Genomic DNA, 17,265 nt, shown 5'->3' on the forward strand with positions numbered 1-17,265 from the left:
ATTTTGCTGAATGGTGGTGTCAGAATTGTTAGTGGTTTGGGATTTTTTACTCAAGCTTTATATTTTTGTATGTGTTTACATATTTTAGCAACACTAGAGGTTTTATGTCAATATTTTGCTGGTTTGTTATGCCTGTAGATTTCATACCACTAGTAATTTGCTATTAGAGTGGTGTTCTAGAGATGGTGGATTATTTGCATTACAAATGATTTGGTTCTTTTTGAGGCCAAGACTCTGTAGGGAATCCAAATAGCTGATTTCTGGCCACTCAAAAACAGCTTTCAAAATGATTACTCAGGCATAGATACTTTCTATTTAATGCACTATTATTGAAGCACACTGCAGGGCCCAACAGCTCACACCAGCTTCTGAGGGTAAAGCAAATTAAAGAGAATTATTGATGTACTGCCAAATGTTTGATGCCTAATGGCAAAACCATCATTCTATCTGCTCTTATAGCCAATATAAAGATGTTTTTCTGGAAAGTGGTAGTCCCTAATGTGATAAAATACAAAATATACATATTAACACTGTATTAAGCCTCTGTATATGTTATATTTTATACTAGTTTGTAATATTGTAATATTATACCTGAAATGTGTAGGAAAAGCCACCAGGCTGTGTTTAGGCTGGTATGCAACATCCACTAAAGACAAATCTGGAGGAGGTAGTTAAAGCAGGTACTCTTTGCTTTTCCAAGACCACATCCTTTTATAACTTAAGAATGTCTGAATTCTGCTACAATGTGTCTTGTTAAAATCTATGGTTTTGCTATGTTCAGTTTAGTAATTCAGCTATCTTGAATATTAGACAGCTCTCATCCAAGTATAATACCTAGTAAAAGTGATCTTCCATATAAAATTACAGAAGATCTTACTGCATAGACATTATTAGGAAGGTTTGGTTTTGTGGTTTGGGGTTTTTTGTTTGTTTGGGATTTTTTGGATGATTTTTTTCCTTGCTTGTGTTTCAGGGTGTTTTTAATCATTTGTGTTAAGCAGCAGTGTTGGAAACTCACTTGATACAATAGATTTCCTATGTTTCTCTTCTCCGTGAGTGGATATTGCAATTTAAAACTCATGTTTCTCTGGGGGAGAGTTTATATTTTGGACAGTTTCTCTAAATTCAGCATTAGGAGCTGTGGTACAACATTCTGGTCAATTGAAGCATATATCTTGGGGGTTGGATTCTATTGCACCATGTTTTCCTTTGGTTTCTGAGTTAAATAAAAAAATAGTAGCTATTTTGAATAGATCTTTGTGTCTCCAAACATAAATCAATTTCTCACTGAGGGTATGTAAGGAGATGCTTTGCTGGACAGACTGTTTAGGGAACTGTTCTTCCACTCCAGATGTGTCTGGGAGTGGTATTTTCCCTAAGTTTTGTGAGCTGCTGCTCTCTGTGACTGGCTGTTCCTGCAATGTGTGCTCACATTGCTAATGTTAGTCTGCAGAGATGAGGTTGTGTTGCTACTGTGCCTTTGGTAAGCAAAAGAATTCAGTGATAACAAATTTGGAAGCTCATGAAGGAACTCTAAATGAAACTAAGCAAGCGCGCGGATTTCACTGCATTCTTGTCACTTTGCTTGGGAAAGAAATCAGTCTGAGAGAGTTATCTTTGGATAAAATAAAAAGTGTAAGTGGTTTTGAGAGGTTGTTGATGGCACTCCTTAGGAGAGCGATTTTGTTAGTCTGTCAAAGAAGATTATGGGATGCCTACTGATGAGGCCCCGCTTAGAGCAGGCATGGCTGTTGTGAATGCTCCTTTGCAGCAGAAGGTGGTTTAAATTTGCTGTTACTGAATTTGATACAGAATATTGATTGCTTTCCTTCTACCTGTTTTGGTCCATCATACAAGTCACCAGTATCACAATCATTGCAGTAGGATGCCTAGTTTAGATGCTTTCCCAAGTTCCTTCCTAATTCTGCTTCTTCTGTGTATTCCACCAGGGCTTATGATTTCTTGCAAGTGTCACAAGAGCAGTAGTTTAACTGGGGAGAATTTATGGTGTATTATGAAAGTAAAAGGTACCTATCAAAGACAGATTTCATTTGTCATCTGTAGTGTGCCCTGGTGGGTAGCCTGAGGGACTTCAAAAGATGTTGACTGATCTCAAGTGAGCTAGCAGAATACTCATTTGGTCATTGCAGCTTCAAATATACAGCTGAAAAGAATTTGTTATTTTTTAGATGAAAGATACTGCAGAAGGGTAAGGAAGACTTAAGATGATTTGACACAAAAATAAAGATTAGTGTTAGATCCAGAAAATTCAAGCTCTCCCTGTATGTAGCTGTGCAACTCCTACCGCCATCATGTAACACCAAAGTTAGGAAATGCAGTAGCTTGGGTTTGTGCTAGCTCTTCCTCAGATAACAGGAAGAGACCACCCCCCGCTCCTCTAGAAAAAGGGACACTGAATATTTTTAGAAGTTATTTTTAGTTTGAGTTTTGAAACTTTGATTTTCTTTCAGATAACATTTCAGGCTGTTATAGTCTTCTGTTCAGCATGTGAATTCTTCAGGTGCTGCCTTATATGATGAGGTAGGCATTTAGGATAATTATCAATACTGTTCGAATCCTACTGGACATGTTTTTTGAGAACCAGTCCTGTAGACTTAAAATCTAAATATTTGTTTAGTCATAGTGGGAATTATGGCCCTGAAAAATTAGAACAGTGTACTGTGTTAATGGTGACCCTTGTAAATATTGCTGGTCCTTCACTAGGAAGGACCTTCTTAGCTACTTTGTGGGTGGGAGCCTTTTTCAGTGTAGTGAGTCTTAATGCAGTTTTTCAGCACTTTATTCATGGTACATTTAATTTCAACTTGGTGTTAGTGGAATTGAGATTCTTGGTGATGTAATCTGATATCTAGCTAGATGAACTTTGGATCGTGTCTTGTGGTGTTAACCTAGAATGGTGGAGTCTGAAGCATTCTGGGAAACAAGTCACTGGCTGTGTGCTTGCTTGAAGCTGTGGCTTGGATAATGTGTGTACACACTCTGAGAAAAGCCTGACACCCCAAAAAATGGGCTTTGGCATTCCTTTGAATAGAGGAACACATGATGCTCTGGAGAAATGGCTGACAGTACAAGAGATATGATAGAGATATGGATCACAAATGATAGCTCACAAATTCTGCTTTCTTAGAGGATCTTGCTTGGAAGGTGACATGGAAGACTGTCTTAGAAAACATGAGTGTAAATGTCAGATTCCATATGAAAGTTTGTTTCAGAACAAGAGCTGCTGTCTCTTCCCTGTTGTAAGACAGAGCTTTGCTCAGGAGAAGTATCTATCAGTGCATATCTGAAGAGAACTGGGTGACTGCAAGATTTGTGTCTTGCAAATGGGGACGAGAATCATCTGAATCCAACAGTCATTGCTGTGATCAAAGTTTCTGTTTTGTAGAAGAAAAGATGATCAAGTATGTCAGTAGCTTCCTATCATAACTAATGTGAAACTATTCTGGTAAACACTAGATTTGTGATTTAATGATTAATTCAGGAAAATACAAACACAAGGTTTTTTCCTTTTAGGTACTTTCATATCTGTAGAAAATAAAAAGTCATAAAGTTCTAATTGGGAGACTTTTTTTTTAGGTAGGCCCTTTTCATCAGAAAATGGGCAGTGGGAATATCAGGAAATATTTTAAAATTTAATTTAGGATTTACTATAACTAATGCAATCTGTGAATGAGCTCAAACAATATTCCATGTATTTGCATTGTGTATTTCCAATTTTAAAAGGAATATAATTTTGTAGTTGCACTGCTTATGCTAACTCTACCTGTATCAAATGCCAGGGCTTAATGAAGCATTTAAGGTTTACTCTATTTGACTTTTGAATTAATTCAAACAGTTTTTCATGTACTTGCATTTTATTTTTTGTAAAAAGATGGTTTTCAAATACTTACTTGTGTAGGAGTGTCATTTCTCTGTGTTAGTTCAAATATCAGCATTTGTGGAATCTCAATGTAATTTGTAAAGATCATGCAGGTACTGACTTATGAAATAATGTTTGAATTCAGCTTTGACAGTGGGCATTTATTGCCATTAATATTTTTACACAACTTCAGCCCTTGATGAAGATCCACATCCTTAGGTACTGCAGTCTCCATCTTGGAGAACCTGCATGACCCCCTGAATGCCCCTTCTTCAACCCTTGCATCCTCCTATAGCTGTGGAAATAACATGAGGGAAAAGTCCATGTTGGGAGACAAAGAAGTGTGGGGTTTGGTGTTCTCTTCCTGTGCAGGTCTGTAACAGGAATTGTCAATCTCAATGTGTTTCTGTGAAACCTTGACACATTGTGCTCCTTGTCCCTTACCAGACCCTGTCAAGGTTGGATCAACTCATGTACTGTTGGACCAAAGGTCCTTCTGTCAGCAGGGAAGAAGGGCAGCAAATGCCTGGCTTGCAGATGTTGTTTGTCTTCTACCAAGCAAATATTAAATGATTTGTACTTGCCACCTGGCCACCTTCTTGCAGGCAACTCTTAGGTACTTTAACTAAAACATGGTAGAGTTTAAGGGAAGAAAACATTAATCTAATATTCATTAATGTTGAATATATTGACATCCTCCATGGAGAAATCTGTATTAATTTGAAATAAAAATACTCTTCACTGAGGACATAAAATATTTTACCTTAATTTTATCTGTAATTAGTGCATTAAAAAATGTATTTCCGGGACATTTAGGAAACAAGTCAAGGCCTCTTAGTCAAAGTTGATAGGCTGAATTCTGTGCTGTTTTACAGTGATGCAAAGCTTTTTAAGAACTGGGCTAAGCTGGTGAAGCTTTGAAGTTTACATGGGAGATGTTAGAGAACATTTTGTGGAATAGACCTGGCTCTTATTCTTTTGCTATGCACATTTTTGTTTTCAGTTCTCAGACTCATCTAAGCTGTGCAACTGGTACAGAGACTGTTTTCAGTAACTAAAGCTGCAAATAGGATTAGTATTGTTCTAGCAGCAGTTGGTTTCACTGAGAGTTCTCCAGGCAGCATGGAATTCAGACTTCTCCATTCTCTTTAAAAAAGAGTAAGTGTAAGATAGAAAGCAAATCTGGTTTGTGGTAAATATACAACTGAGAAGGGACCTTTTGTCAGAGTGGATTTGTTCTCACATCATTCGTACTGTGCCACGTGTGCCCATGGACCCCATTTGGTTGCCTTCCTGCTGTGGGCAATCCAGGCCTCCTGAAGGGTACCCTGTGACTTGTAAGGAGTCCATGAAAAGCAAGGATATGTGTACAGACCACACTTGCAATGCCTTCCTCTCTCTGTCAACTGAATGAAACTTCTCTGTCTCCAAAGAGCAGATCAGTCTGCTGAATTCACCACTCTGTCTTTCCTTGAGAGAGAAAAGAAGGGGAAGTGTGGTGGGTGTGGTTGACTGGAACGAGTCTCCTCAAATGATTAAGTAGCCTGGGGAGGTGGGCATATTTGGGGGGCATTTATTGAGTTTAGGTCCAGAGATTTAGGTAAACTGCATCCCACTCTGTAAAAGAAGATCAACAATTTTCCCAGGGTGTGTGAGATTTTTTTTTTTTCTAGATTTATTTCCAGGGGAGGCATGAACAGGAGGGAATAATTAAGCCAAGCAAAGCCAAAGGAAAATGCTTGTGTAAATCTATCTGACATTACATACTTTGTCTTTATTGTTTGTTTTTATTCTTGCTTTCCTAAAAACCCAAAGTATATCTGGTTACCTCATTTCTTCAGTTCCTCCTCATAAAATTGTCAAGTTCTTTGCTGGACTTCAGCCACATCTGGGTGTGTGGAAGGGGGAAGAGCATTCAAAGTTATTAAATACTTAAAAACTTTGATTAAAGCAGTTGCTGAATATTGGAGATGCACAAACCAAATTTCTATACCGTAGAAAAGGCTGCTGTAAAAACTCAAGGCAGCTGAATCCTGCCTGCTCCATGTGCCATGAATCACTTGCTGGTTATGTGTAAGCTTCCCCATCAGTGTGTGGCTGGGAAGTAGCTATTGCAGTTTGCTGTGTCCCAATGATTTAGCAAAGTGGAGAGGGACAAAGGGGCATGTTAAGAACTCTGGTGGGGTGTGGTGAAGAACCACATTTGTGCCTAAGTAGTGTTTAAAGGGACACAGGATGCACATGTGTGGGAAACTTGTATTGCTTCTACTTAGCTTTCTTCTTCGCTGCTCTTTTCATTTTCCTGTAAAGCCTCTTTCTGTTTTTGTTCTTTTACGTTTGTAAGTCTTGTGAATAAATAAATAACTGAGCTGTTAGATAAAGGTGAAAATAGCTAGTGCTCTTGTCCTAGATTAATGCCAATTAATGTTACTTTGTTATGTAAAGCTCTGTGTGGTCCAAATCTAGAAGACTGGGCTGTATGTATAGATGTGAATAAAGACCTGTCTTGGAGGGAATGATGATATTGGTTGACCAGAGAGGTGTTTGCCTTAATCTAGAAACCTGGAATTTTGTGTTTGTTCAGAATCTGAACATCTCAGAACTGGAACAGCAGTCTTCTGGCCTCCACAGCCTTTAAAAAATACTTTGCACAGGGTTTACATTCTCAAACATTTCAGACATGACAGTTATATTTCCAGCATTGCAATTGAGATGAAAATCCTAAATTTGAAAAATAGGAGATTATTTATTTTATTAATATTTTCTCAAGTGGGTTAATTAACTGAGATTGACAAGCTTTGAAGATTCTCATGTTCTTGTTATGCTCTTAAATTTGCCTTCCTATTTGTTTGTAGGAAGTATACTAAATGAGTATACATGACCAAGCTGAGTCTTTGCTTAACACAGATTTTGGTAATTTTTTCCTTTATGACAGTTAGTACATGGGAGGAATATAGGTGTGAAGGGTTTTGGTGCTTTTGCTTTGGGGGTTTTTGGTACTAAAGCTGAGTCTTTGCTTAACAGAGATTTTGGTAATTTTTTCCTTTATGACATTCAGTACATGGGAGGAATATAGGTGTGAAGGGTTTAAGTGCTTTTGCTTTGGGGGTTTTTGGGGTGGTTGTTTTTGTGGGATATTTCTTTTTGTTTGTTTTGCTTTGGGTTTTTTTTTTTGGTCTTCTTGTTGGTTGAAGATGTAGAGCTGCTGTTTCAGAGATTCCACATACAGGCAGACATGCATGCATAAGAAACCATGTTCAGTATATATTTGTAGGGATTTGCTTTCATTTTCTTCATTTCTTTTTAGCTGACATAGCTCAGAGGTACAGGATAAGCAAATACCCAACTCTGAAACTCTTCCGGAATGGCATGATGATGAAGAGGGAATACAGGGGCCAGAGATCTGTGACAGCAATAGCAGATTACATCAGGCAGCAGAAAAGTAACCCTATTCGGGAGGTCCAGGATTTGGAAGAAATTAGTTCCCTTGATGTAAGTGTTCAATTTTATTCCTTCTCTGGACTTTTTTTCAATGTTGAACTGTGGAATGTTTAGTACTATGTGGTTTTTTTTAAACTGAGTAGAACACTGGATCATTTGCAGTATTACAAATTAGTTCAGTGTAGTCACTTATAGCTGCATTCACTCCACTACTAAGTTATTTATCTTGCTTCTGAAAATTTGAAAAGAATCATGTGTTGTATTTGACAAGATACTTTTAACATTCCTCACCAAGAAAATACTCAAAAGGATTCTTCTGAATATTGAAATGGCAAAAAAGAAATCATTTCTGCATTTACTGACTGTTGAATGAATGGCATCTCTGTATTTAATATCTGTAGGGAGTAATGACAGTTTTTGATAATGTGATGCAAGTTATAATTCAATCTTTGTTTTTACAGCGCAGCAGAAGAAATATTATTGGGTACTTTGAGCAAAAGGACTCTGATAATTACAGAACCTTTGAAAGAGTAGCGAATATTTTGCATGATGATTGTGTGTTCCTCTCTGCCTTTGGGTAAGTTTTGAAATTTCTTGATTTTGTAACTTCATTATTGAAGTTTTGTTAATGAGGTCTATATAATTTTATTAAATAGACTTCTTTATTATTTTCAGTATGGCATAACTGAAGAGACTAAACCTTAATGGATAAATGCACTGAGGAGATAGAAGGACGAAACTCTTCTTAGCCTTAATGTTTGCTGTGAATTGCAACTTTTACTTTTGTTTCCTTTTTCTTTTTTTACCATTTTTTGTTAGTATAATTTAAATGTACCTGAGGAGGTTTGGGTGGGGGAATGGTAGATGTTTGTGTCCCAAAAACCTGCATTTCTTCTCTCTCTAAGGAATGTAGTTGCTAATTCATTTCCTCTTGGTGTTAGGGGAGCAGACCTTGTTCCAAAATACCTAATTTCTGTACCTGGGCCTTTTTCATGCAAGTTTTTTGTCACTGCACAGTGTAATAGCTTACAAAGAAAATTGCATTCATAAGCTACACAGTGTAAGTCTAGAAGAAAAATCTACAGGAATTGAGATTTCTCCTTGTAGAGATTTACAGTGATATTCCAAAATATTCAGTGGAAGACAAATAGATTGGGAGTGATTCACTTTTTGAGTAGCATAATAAAATTAAAATCTAGATTAATTCTGCAGTGTTTAATGTGCCCGCACTGCCCATTAATGTGATTGTAGTGGTTTCCAGTCTACCCACAGTTGCAAAATCAGGAATTTGCGTGGGTTATGCCACATTTTATGCTGCATAGAGGTTTGTTTGTTTTTTAATTGGCTGTAGTGGAGAATAGCAGAGAAACTGAGAGGATGTATTAAGGTAGAAAATGTTTCATCTGTTTGAACAAAACCTGTTGTCAGTTCCTTCCAATATGTCTCTAAAAATAGTCTGTGGGTGGGGATGAGTGTTTGCAAAGTGCAGGACTGCACGTGGCTTTCCCTTCCCTCAGTCCCCAGTCAGGTACTGCTGACTGTGTAAGCAGCCCTGGCCATGACTTGTAAATCTGTGGTCTGCTGGTCTGTCAGTCTTATCCCTGGTGAGTGCCATTATCTCAAGTGTTTTCTGATGGCTGCATCCGTCCTTGTTCTCAGCACAGCCACTCTGAGTTGCTATTAGAATTTTGAATTATTTTTTGCCCCTCATTCAACTTTTCAGTCTTTTCAGAAATAACTTTAAAAAATTATTAGTAAGATAGCACTACTTTCAACATTCACTCTCCTGTTCTTTGAGTCTGTTCATCTTTAGTTTGCTATTTGTCAATTGCCTATAATGAGAAGCAGTTTCCCACCACTCAGTGTTAGCACTTGGTTGTTGGGCACTGCTCTTGAAGTAGGTACCGTAAGGGGTTTATTTTTATTTTTTGTTCAGATATAAGCAATAAGCAGACATAGTGGAATGGATCACAGTTTGATTATTGATAACCTGCCTGTGTAAATACAGATTGCACAGCAGGTTTATCATTGTTCTTATCTCCAGACACCCATTCTCTTTCTAGCCTGGAGCTGTTAGTGTTTTAAAGTGCAGCCTTCCCAACAGCAGCCTTGGGAGCTAAATGTTTTCATCTCTCAGTAGCTGAGGCTCTTCAGCTTCCTAAAAAATTGTATGTGAAAAGACTTCCAAGGGAGATGCTGGCTACAGATCAGTGATTTTTATTCAGATTATATAGAGCAAAATTCTTCATGGGGAGCTGGCATTGATCAGTTGAACTCTTCTGACTGAGCATCCTAACTGCCCCTGGAAAGGACTTTTGGTTTTGCTATGGACAGAGTTCAACAGCTACATGGTTTGGGGAGGTTACATGAGTGGTCATGTTCAAATTTCTCTTAAGCTAAAAGAAAACAATCAATTTGACAGGAGAAACAGAGATGCTTGACTAACTTCTGTCAAGGCTGAACTGTCCCATTATGCCAAAATTATTCTGGCTTTAGGTAGTTGTAACAGCTTATTTTAAAACTCTTTTAATAGTACTTAGTTGCAGATGATTTTGGTGCTTAAAACTGTTCTTAAATTAACTGGGTCTTACAGTTCTGTTAAGATCTGAAGTGACCATAGAACAAGATTATTGAAAAAAGACTTGTAAGCAGGAGGAGGTAGATGAAGAATCTGATTAAGAGATTGTTAGAGGTAGATTTTAGAAATAGAGAGGAATGAATCTGTAATATTTGTGAACATGGAAGAGAATATTGAACAGGGGAAAAAAAGCCAAAAATGCTTTTATCTTTAAAGGCTGTGATGAACTATAAGTAATTCATGGCAAAAAGTGATAAATCTAGGAACTATTTTAATTTTACATTAGCAAGTAAATATGGCAGGGGAGGCTGGGGGGGTTGTGTGCTTTCCAGAGATTCACCTTGTACGTTACTGCTTCAAAAAAAGTCAAAATGCAAACTGAAGTGTTTCCATTTTAGTAGTTGTTTTAAAAAGGTGTATCTTCAGGCATTTGGGATTTTCACATCATGTCCTCACTTCATTTGAGTTATCTGAAAAAAAAATCGTCATAGCTGCAGCTACTGGAGTGGAAGAACACAGAAGAGGACATTTTAGGTTCTACCACAGGGTTACCCTAGAGCATATATTTCATTATGGATTATCATCAGCTTAGCAAGCAGTGATTGGGCAGGTGGCTTCTATGGCTTCACTTCCTTATTCCATGAAGGCTTATTTGGGATGCAAATGGTTTACCTCAGTCATGATTGTGACTAGGAAGGCTCATTTCACATTATGGGGAGAGTCATGTTGGGAATACAGAAATGCATTTTAAAATACACATCTCTAAACTGATGGAAATACTGGTGGTATAACATAACTGATGCAAGGCACCTTTTGTATGTGATAAGAAAGGATAATTGGATCAAAAGAAATCAATAAAACATAGGTACTTTGAGTTAAGCCTTATGATGTTTGTAGTTTTCTCAGCACTCTAAATTGCTCAGACCACTGGGAGATGTAGCTCATCTTGCAGTGAGGTAAATTCAGATAATTTGACTTCTCTTTCTTTTCCGTTTCCTCCATTGATGTACAGCTGTTTCTCTTGCTTGAATAAGAGATGATAATTTTGGGGTACAAACTAGCAGCTTTCAGGGCACTTTGCTGTGAATTGGGGTAAAATATTCTAGAGGCAAGAGAGGAACATACCAAGGTGAGGTGGTAAGCTGAACGCCAAGGAGGAATTGTATGTCTTAGAGATACACACCTGCTATATCATCAGTGGCCAGAAACTGCATGCTGTGTCTTCTCTCTAGATGTGCTCTGGGGGTAAAGTGGACAGTGGGGGCTCACTTGCCCTCTATTTTCTCATTGCTTGTGCCTGCAGAAGACCTCAAAGCCCTTCTCTGTCAGGGTAGAGGAGATATAAATTCTTAGTGTAAACAGTGCAATAGGAGGAGTAAATGCAAACCAGAATCCACCTTCCTCTTTGGTTCCTCTTTTTTTTTTTTTTTTTAATTCTTTGATGGTCTTTACCCAAAATTATCCTGGCATTTATCACTTGTCACTTTGTTGCCTTTAGTCCAGACTTCTGTTCTTAGGGATCCTTCTTGCTGACTCCCTTAATGCCCTCTTATCCAGGCAGCCCAAGTGTCTATGGAGTCACTACAGTTTACTTTAAAAATTAAGGATTTTAATTCTTAAATTGTGAAGGGGTTAAAAAAAAGAAGTAAGGAAAGAATAAAAAATTAAAATGTGAATTTTGGTATCTCGGTTATTTTATTTGTCTGTACCAAGACATGTTTACTGGTTGGTTTTTTGTAGGGCTATTTCAAAAGCAGAGAGATTTAGCGGAGACAATGTAATCTACAAGCCACCAGGGGTAAGTGTAACTGTATTTTATTTTGATTGTTATGATTATATGTGAATACAAACAAATAGAGACTGTATTCACATCATTCAGTATGTTACTGCATCTCAGATATTAGTTTTATTCCATCACTAAATAGTGTGAGGAACAGGATCATGGAAATTAGTGTTTCTGAGTCAGTGAAAAAGATCAGTTTCACATGTTAACAGTTAATGCACAGAACCTAAACCGATTGTTTGAAATATCCATGTCAAAAAAAAAAATATTTTTTTTTTTCTGAGAAACACAGTCAACACATCATGTTTATGGATACTGTGTGTTCTGTAGAACTCTTCAAAATCTGTGAAGCTGGTAGGCTTTGTGTTTTTCAAAGCAAGTGACAATTACTGTATATTTTTGATGACTATTACTTAACTGTGTTGTATACCTTTGTCCACATGGGTTAGGAGCTCATCTGTTAATTAAAAAAAAAAATTAACAAAATTAACTATCGGTTAACAAACTGCCATAAACATAGTTTTACTGGAAGAAAAATTCAGTACAGAAGAAAATCTGCAATAATTGCTTTATAGAGACATACTGTCTAAAAATCTTCTTCTTTTTCAAATTTACTGTATGAAAAGAGCTGCTTATAAAAGAGGAAATAGATGCAAACAGACCTGAGGGGGAAGACAGTTTCAAAGCATTTTTATTTTTTTCCAACAACAGAATTTATAAAGTTGCCTAATTTATATAGCATTTCTGAATTAAGGTGTGCTTAAGCATGGCCACAGCTTGTGAAGTCATGCTTCACTTCACAATAACCAAAATTGTAATTAAATTAAAGGATGAATTACAAGTTAAAACTACTAGCAAATAAAGGAAAATTATTATTTATTCATATCTCTTTGGCAAAGCAAATGTAAAATACCAGTTTCAAGTTCTGTAGGACATGAGGAGGGGGTTTTGATGCGTCTCTGTAGCTATCAGCATTCACTGAAGCAGCTCTGTATCTGTGTTTAGTTTAGGTCTGGAGATATTACTTCTCAGCCTAGCAGAAAGCAGAAATCTAAATAGCCCTTACTTGAAGCATCCCTAATTGGGAAACAAAATATCTCCCATTATTTATAAATTGTCTTATAAGATGGAGTTGACTGCATAAATGATCATATGTAATATTTATTTTCCATATGTACTTTTATAACATATTTAATAGAAATCTTGCATGCACAAGATTGAATACTGATCTAAGATTTATTTTAAATATTATATGAATATTGTTATTTTATGTTGAGTAGGTAATCTTTGTAGGTAGCAATGTCATTTTTACTGTTTTTTATCCTACCATATTTTTCTTTTCAATAGGAAAATGCTCCAGATATGGTGTATTTAGGCTCACTAACCAATTTTGATTTGATTTATGCATGGACACAAGATAAATGTGTACCACTAGTTCGAGAAATCACATTTGAAAATGGGGAGGTAAGACTTTTTCTACTATTCTGTGTTTTGGGTTTCTTTCTTAAAACCAGAATGTCTCTTTCAAGGTCCCTAATCCAGATCAAAGTACTTTGTGTGTTTTGTTTCAGACAGAAAATGGCTGTCAGATAATGTCTTTTCATCCTTTAGGAGCTTTTTGGTTACTCTTGAAATTCACTGGAGGCAGATCTGTAGTAGTTTCATACACTACCAAAGTAAGAAGTTATAACTACAGAACTGTTATGGTTGGGACAAACATCTAAGATCATTGAGTCCAGCAGTTAACCCAGCACCACTGTGTTCAACACTAAACCTTGTCCCCAGGTGCCACATCCACATGGTTTTTCGAGCACTTCCAGGAATGGTGATTCTACCACTTCCCTGAGCAGTCTGTTCCAGTGCTTCATAACCCTTTCAGTGAAGAAGTTTTTCCCCATATCCAATCTAAGCCTGTCCTGGTGCAACTTGAGGTCATTTCCTCTTCTCCTGTCACTTGTTCCCTGGGAGAAGAGGCCAAACCCGCCGGCTACACCCTCATTGAGGCAGTAGTAGAGGGCAATAGGGTCTCCCCTGAGCCTCCTTTTGCCCAGGCTAAACATCCCCAGCTCCCTCCCACTGATGTTAATATGAGTGGCAGAAAAATATTACTGTATTAACCACTTGCAAAGCATTATCTAATAAATAAGCATATTAAATGGTGGCTGACCATGGAATATTCTGGGAGTGTAATGAAAACTGTGTGGGGTTTTTATTTTCAATCTGTGTTAAAGCACTGGTAGCTTAATCTTTTTCATGTCATGTGTTCTTTCTCATGCTTTTCTTCTTTCGCTGCAATTTGTCAGGTGGAATTTAGGAGTTTGTTTTTAAACATCTTTTCTTCTCATTATTTCTTTCAAGGCTTTTTTGTTTTCTTTTGTAACTTATTTTTCTTTTGTCCATATCCAACTCCATGTTTTGTTTTGTTCTTTGTAAAATAAATAACAGGAAAAAAGTGCTTAGAAAATTATCAAGTTTGTAGCATCTCAAAAGGACTAGTTGTACATAGGTACAGAATCTGTTAGAAAATCTGCCAAGGTGTGTCACAATTATGTTGTCCATATTGGATGAGAAACCAGAGAATCAGTCATGATTCATTGACAGTTTGCACACTTAATTATTTTATCCTGAATCTGCTGTTCTGGGCATGCAGTACTTCAGGTTTCATGGCAGAGGGAAGGACAGGGTGGTTTTTCTTAAGCCATGTTTATTGACTGTTTTCTAGTCAATCCTGCCAACTTTTTTGGAAAGTTCTGATAGTTAACAAATCTTAATTCTTCATTTGCAACTCAGTATGTATGTAAGCCATGTTTATTGACTGCTTTCTAGTCAATCCTGCCAGCTTTTATTGGAAAGTTCTGATAGTTAACAAATCTTAATTCTTCATTTGCAACTCAGTATGTAAAAGATGCCACATGTTAGCATCTTTAGAAGTGTGTGGTAGATTTTCAGTGTACTCTTTCATGGTGAAACAGGATTCTGAGCCTTGGATGCCAAGGTTCATCACTGTTAGCTTGTACCACATTCTGTTGTGGTTTCTCTGGCTGTTCCCTTAACCCTTGATTCCTGTTTGCTTAAGAAGATAGTTACAATTGCAATGTGATATTTTGCCTGGCAAAGTTTGTTTAAAAATTTCAGTGTTGTTGGTACCCAAACAAATTTTAAACATGCCAAAACTGAGATATTTCTGCATGCTGAGACTGTACAGTTATTTAAATGGGCTCATATTTTATTACAAGATAAAAATACGAAGTGCTGTGACTGTCAAACTATATTGATGGCACTAGAATACACTTTAAACACACAGTAATTGAGATCTGAAGCAGGGTCTTCTGCTCGAGGACTGCCCATTCGAGACAGTTCCTGTGCTTGCCTGGCAGAGGCTGTTGGGATCAGGATATCATTCAGAAGAAATCCCTGTTTAACCTGGAGTCAGGTTGTGTAGTTCTGTTAAATGGATCCATTGAACCTGTGTTGTCTGATGGTGGTGCTGAACTGTGAGGTTTGGAACCAGTAAGAAGCTTCTCAAAGGCACACAGAAGTGATGTGGGAAGCTGAGATCTAATGGAAAGTCTTGTGATTTTCTTAGTGCCAAAAAACACAGTAGCTTTAGGGAGCTTCCACTTGTCCTTCCTGGTCAGTGAGACATGATGTGAAAGCTGGAACAGCATAGGAAACAAAGGGAGATACCTTACAGAAGAGCTAAAATTAGCAAGGTTCACACCAGCTGTTCTTACATCCTGTTTGGGAATGAGTTGTTCTTGTGAATGTAACTTGCTAAGGTTGTCATTTTAGCTGCTTGCAACAAGAAAAGACCTTAGAGCCAGAATACCAAGCTGCTTAGGACTTTTCCCTCTGGAAATGTACTTGCTGAAGTGAGGGAAATGGAACCATAATTATAGTGGTACAAAACAGACTTTTTCCCATCCTGTAGTAGGAGAGGAGGCTGAATCCCAGCTGAATGTGTGTGTGTAAAAATGAGAATGAGCAAATATGATTAGTTGTTGTTTTAGGGATTGGATTTCAAGAGCACTGAAGTTGTGAGGATCTCTGCAGACTTCTGTTTAAAAGACCGTGCTTCAACTTACCTGATGGGCTTGGTTGAAGGGAGAGCAAGAGCCATTTCATGTACCCTGTGTAACTGGCTGCCTACTGATAGGGAAGGTCCTTCCTTCAACTTACTGCAAATTGAAGATATCTGAAAAAACCCTTCTGTTTGGTAGCAGGATAAGCCACTGCTGTCTTTCCCAAAAAGCACAGTTTTTATGCTGATGTAGGCTAGAATCAAAGCAATAGCAGCACTTGCTTGTTATACCAGTTGTGCAAATGAAAGATAGACAACTGTAGGCATTTCTTAGAAGATAAATGATTATTTCTTCAATCAGGCCGTAGTGAGTTGAGCTGACAAAAATCACTTTTGGAGCAGGCAAATGTTTGTGTTTTGTTTGAGTAAAAGAAAAATCCTGAATAAATTATTCAAGGCAATCCTGTACTTATCTGTATCTGTATTTATAATCCTGTCTGTGGGCAGAGGTCTTTAAAAGGTATTGGGCTGCAAGAACAGATTCATATGAGGAACTAAAGTTTGCCTGTCCAGCAAAGGATGACCAGTCAGGACACAGTTACTGGCAAGAGAGCAGTACTTGATCATAACTGCTCTGGCTGTGTCATGTTTTTCTCTTTTTTAGTGAGGAGGGAATAGAGTTATTCAAAGACACTTGCTGTGTTATGCTGAGAAAGCACCAGTTTACTATGTAAATAAGCTAGACCTGGGTTCTAGAGTACACCCTCAGCCTCTTGTAGCATTTCACAATGGTGCTCAGGCCTTATTGTGGTTTCTCTGGAGCTGCTGTGTTTCCTCAGAATCAGGTTATTTCTTATGCACAAGTGTTCCAGTGAAAGTGTATCCCTTCCCAAAATGCTGATCATGACTTGCTCTCATCCTTTATCTGTTGTATATGATAAGAGGGAGGAAACATGGTTAACTGTATCAATCAGGTGTCTTAGAGGAAGGATCAACAGTTAATATCTTTAGTCTTGCTTTTTTGCCTGTTTTGAAAGTGGAGATCTCACTGAATTTGAAAATTGTTGGAATCACTTAATTTGGTGCCCTTAAGAAGGGCAGAAAGAGGGAGACAAAATGAATTTGTCCTTTGTTTTCTGTGCAGGAACTGACAGAAGAAGGACTTCCTTTTCTCATACTTTTCCACATGAAAGATGACTTGGAGAGTTTAGAGAAATTCCAACAGGAGGTTGCACGGCAGTTAATAGGTGAAAAAGGTGTGTAATAATTCCCACTAATTCTTAGGTTTACTGGTATAATTTTTTTCAGACAGCTCAGTGGAGTGGAAGCAAAGGCCAAACAGAATTGTAGCTTTCACACTCTTGACACTGTAGGGCTTGATGCATTTTTGACAGTGAGGACCAATTCCTCTGGAAATTATTAAAATAGATGCACAATTTATTAGTGACTAACTTTCAGAAATCCTTCTTGTCTGAATGATTTAACGAATTTTGAGAGGGCATTAAACAAAGCTTCACTTTGTAATATGGAAAAAAAACACTTTAAGAAAATCTATTATTTTG

The 17,265-nt window shown here is 37.4% G+C and overlaps 1 protein-coding gene across 2 annotated transcripts in view; it reads left to right on the top strand.

Annotated features, from left to right (window-relative positions):
- The window catches only part of ERP44 (endoplasmic reticulum protein 44), a 47,328-nt gene that overhangs the window by 23,532 nt on the left and 6,531 nt on the right, over positions 1–17,265 (top strand). For both annotated transcript variants that reach the window (XM_039711084.1, XM_039711085.1), the window contains 5 exons: positions 7,188–7,372; positions 7,783–7,898; positions 11,640–11,697; positions 13,030–13,146; positions 16,848–16,959. In XM_039711084.1, coding sequence (XP_039567018.1) covers positions 7,188–7,372; positions 7,783–7,898; positions 11,640–11,697; positions 13,030–13,146; positions 16,848–16,959 — 588 coding nt within the window. The remainder of the gene's footprint in view (positions 1–7,187; positions 7,373–7,782; positions 7,899–11,639; positions 11,698–13,029; positions 13,147–16,847; positions 16,960–17,265) is intronic.

Source organism: Passer montanus, unplaced genomic scaffold (assembly GCF_014805655.1).
Source record: "Passer montanus isolate IOZ18808 unplaced genomic scaffold, ASM1480565v1 scaffold24, whole genome shotgun sequence".
NCBI lineage: Eukaryota > Metazoa > Chordata > Aves > Passeriformes > Passeridae > Passer > Passer montanus.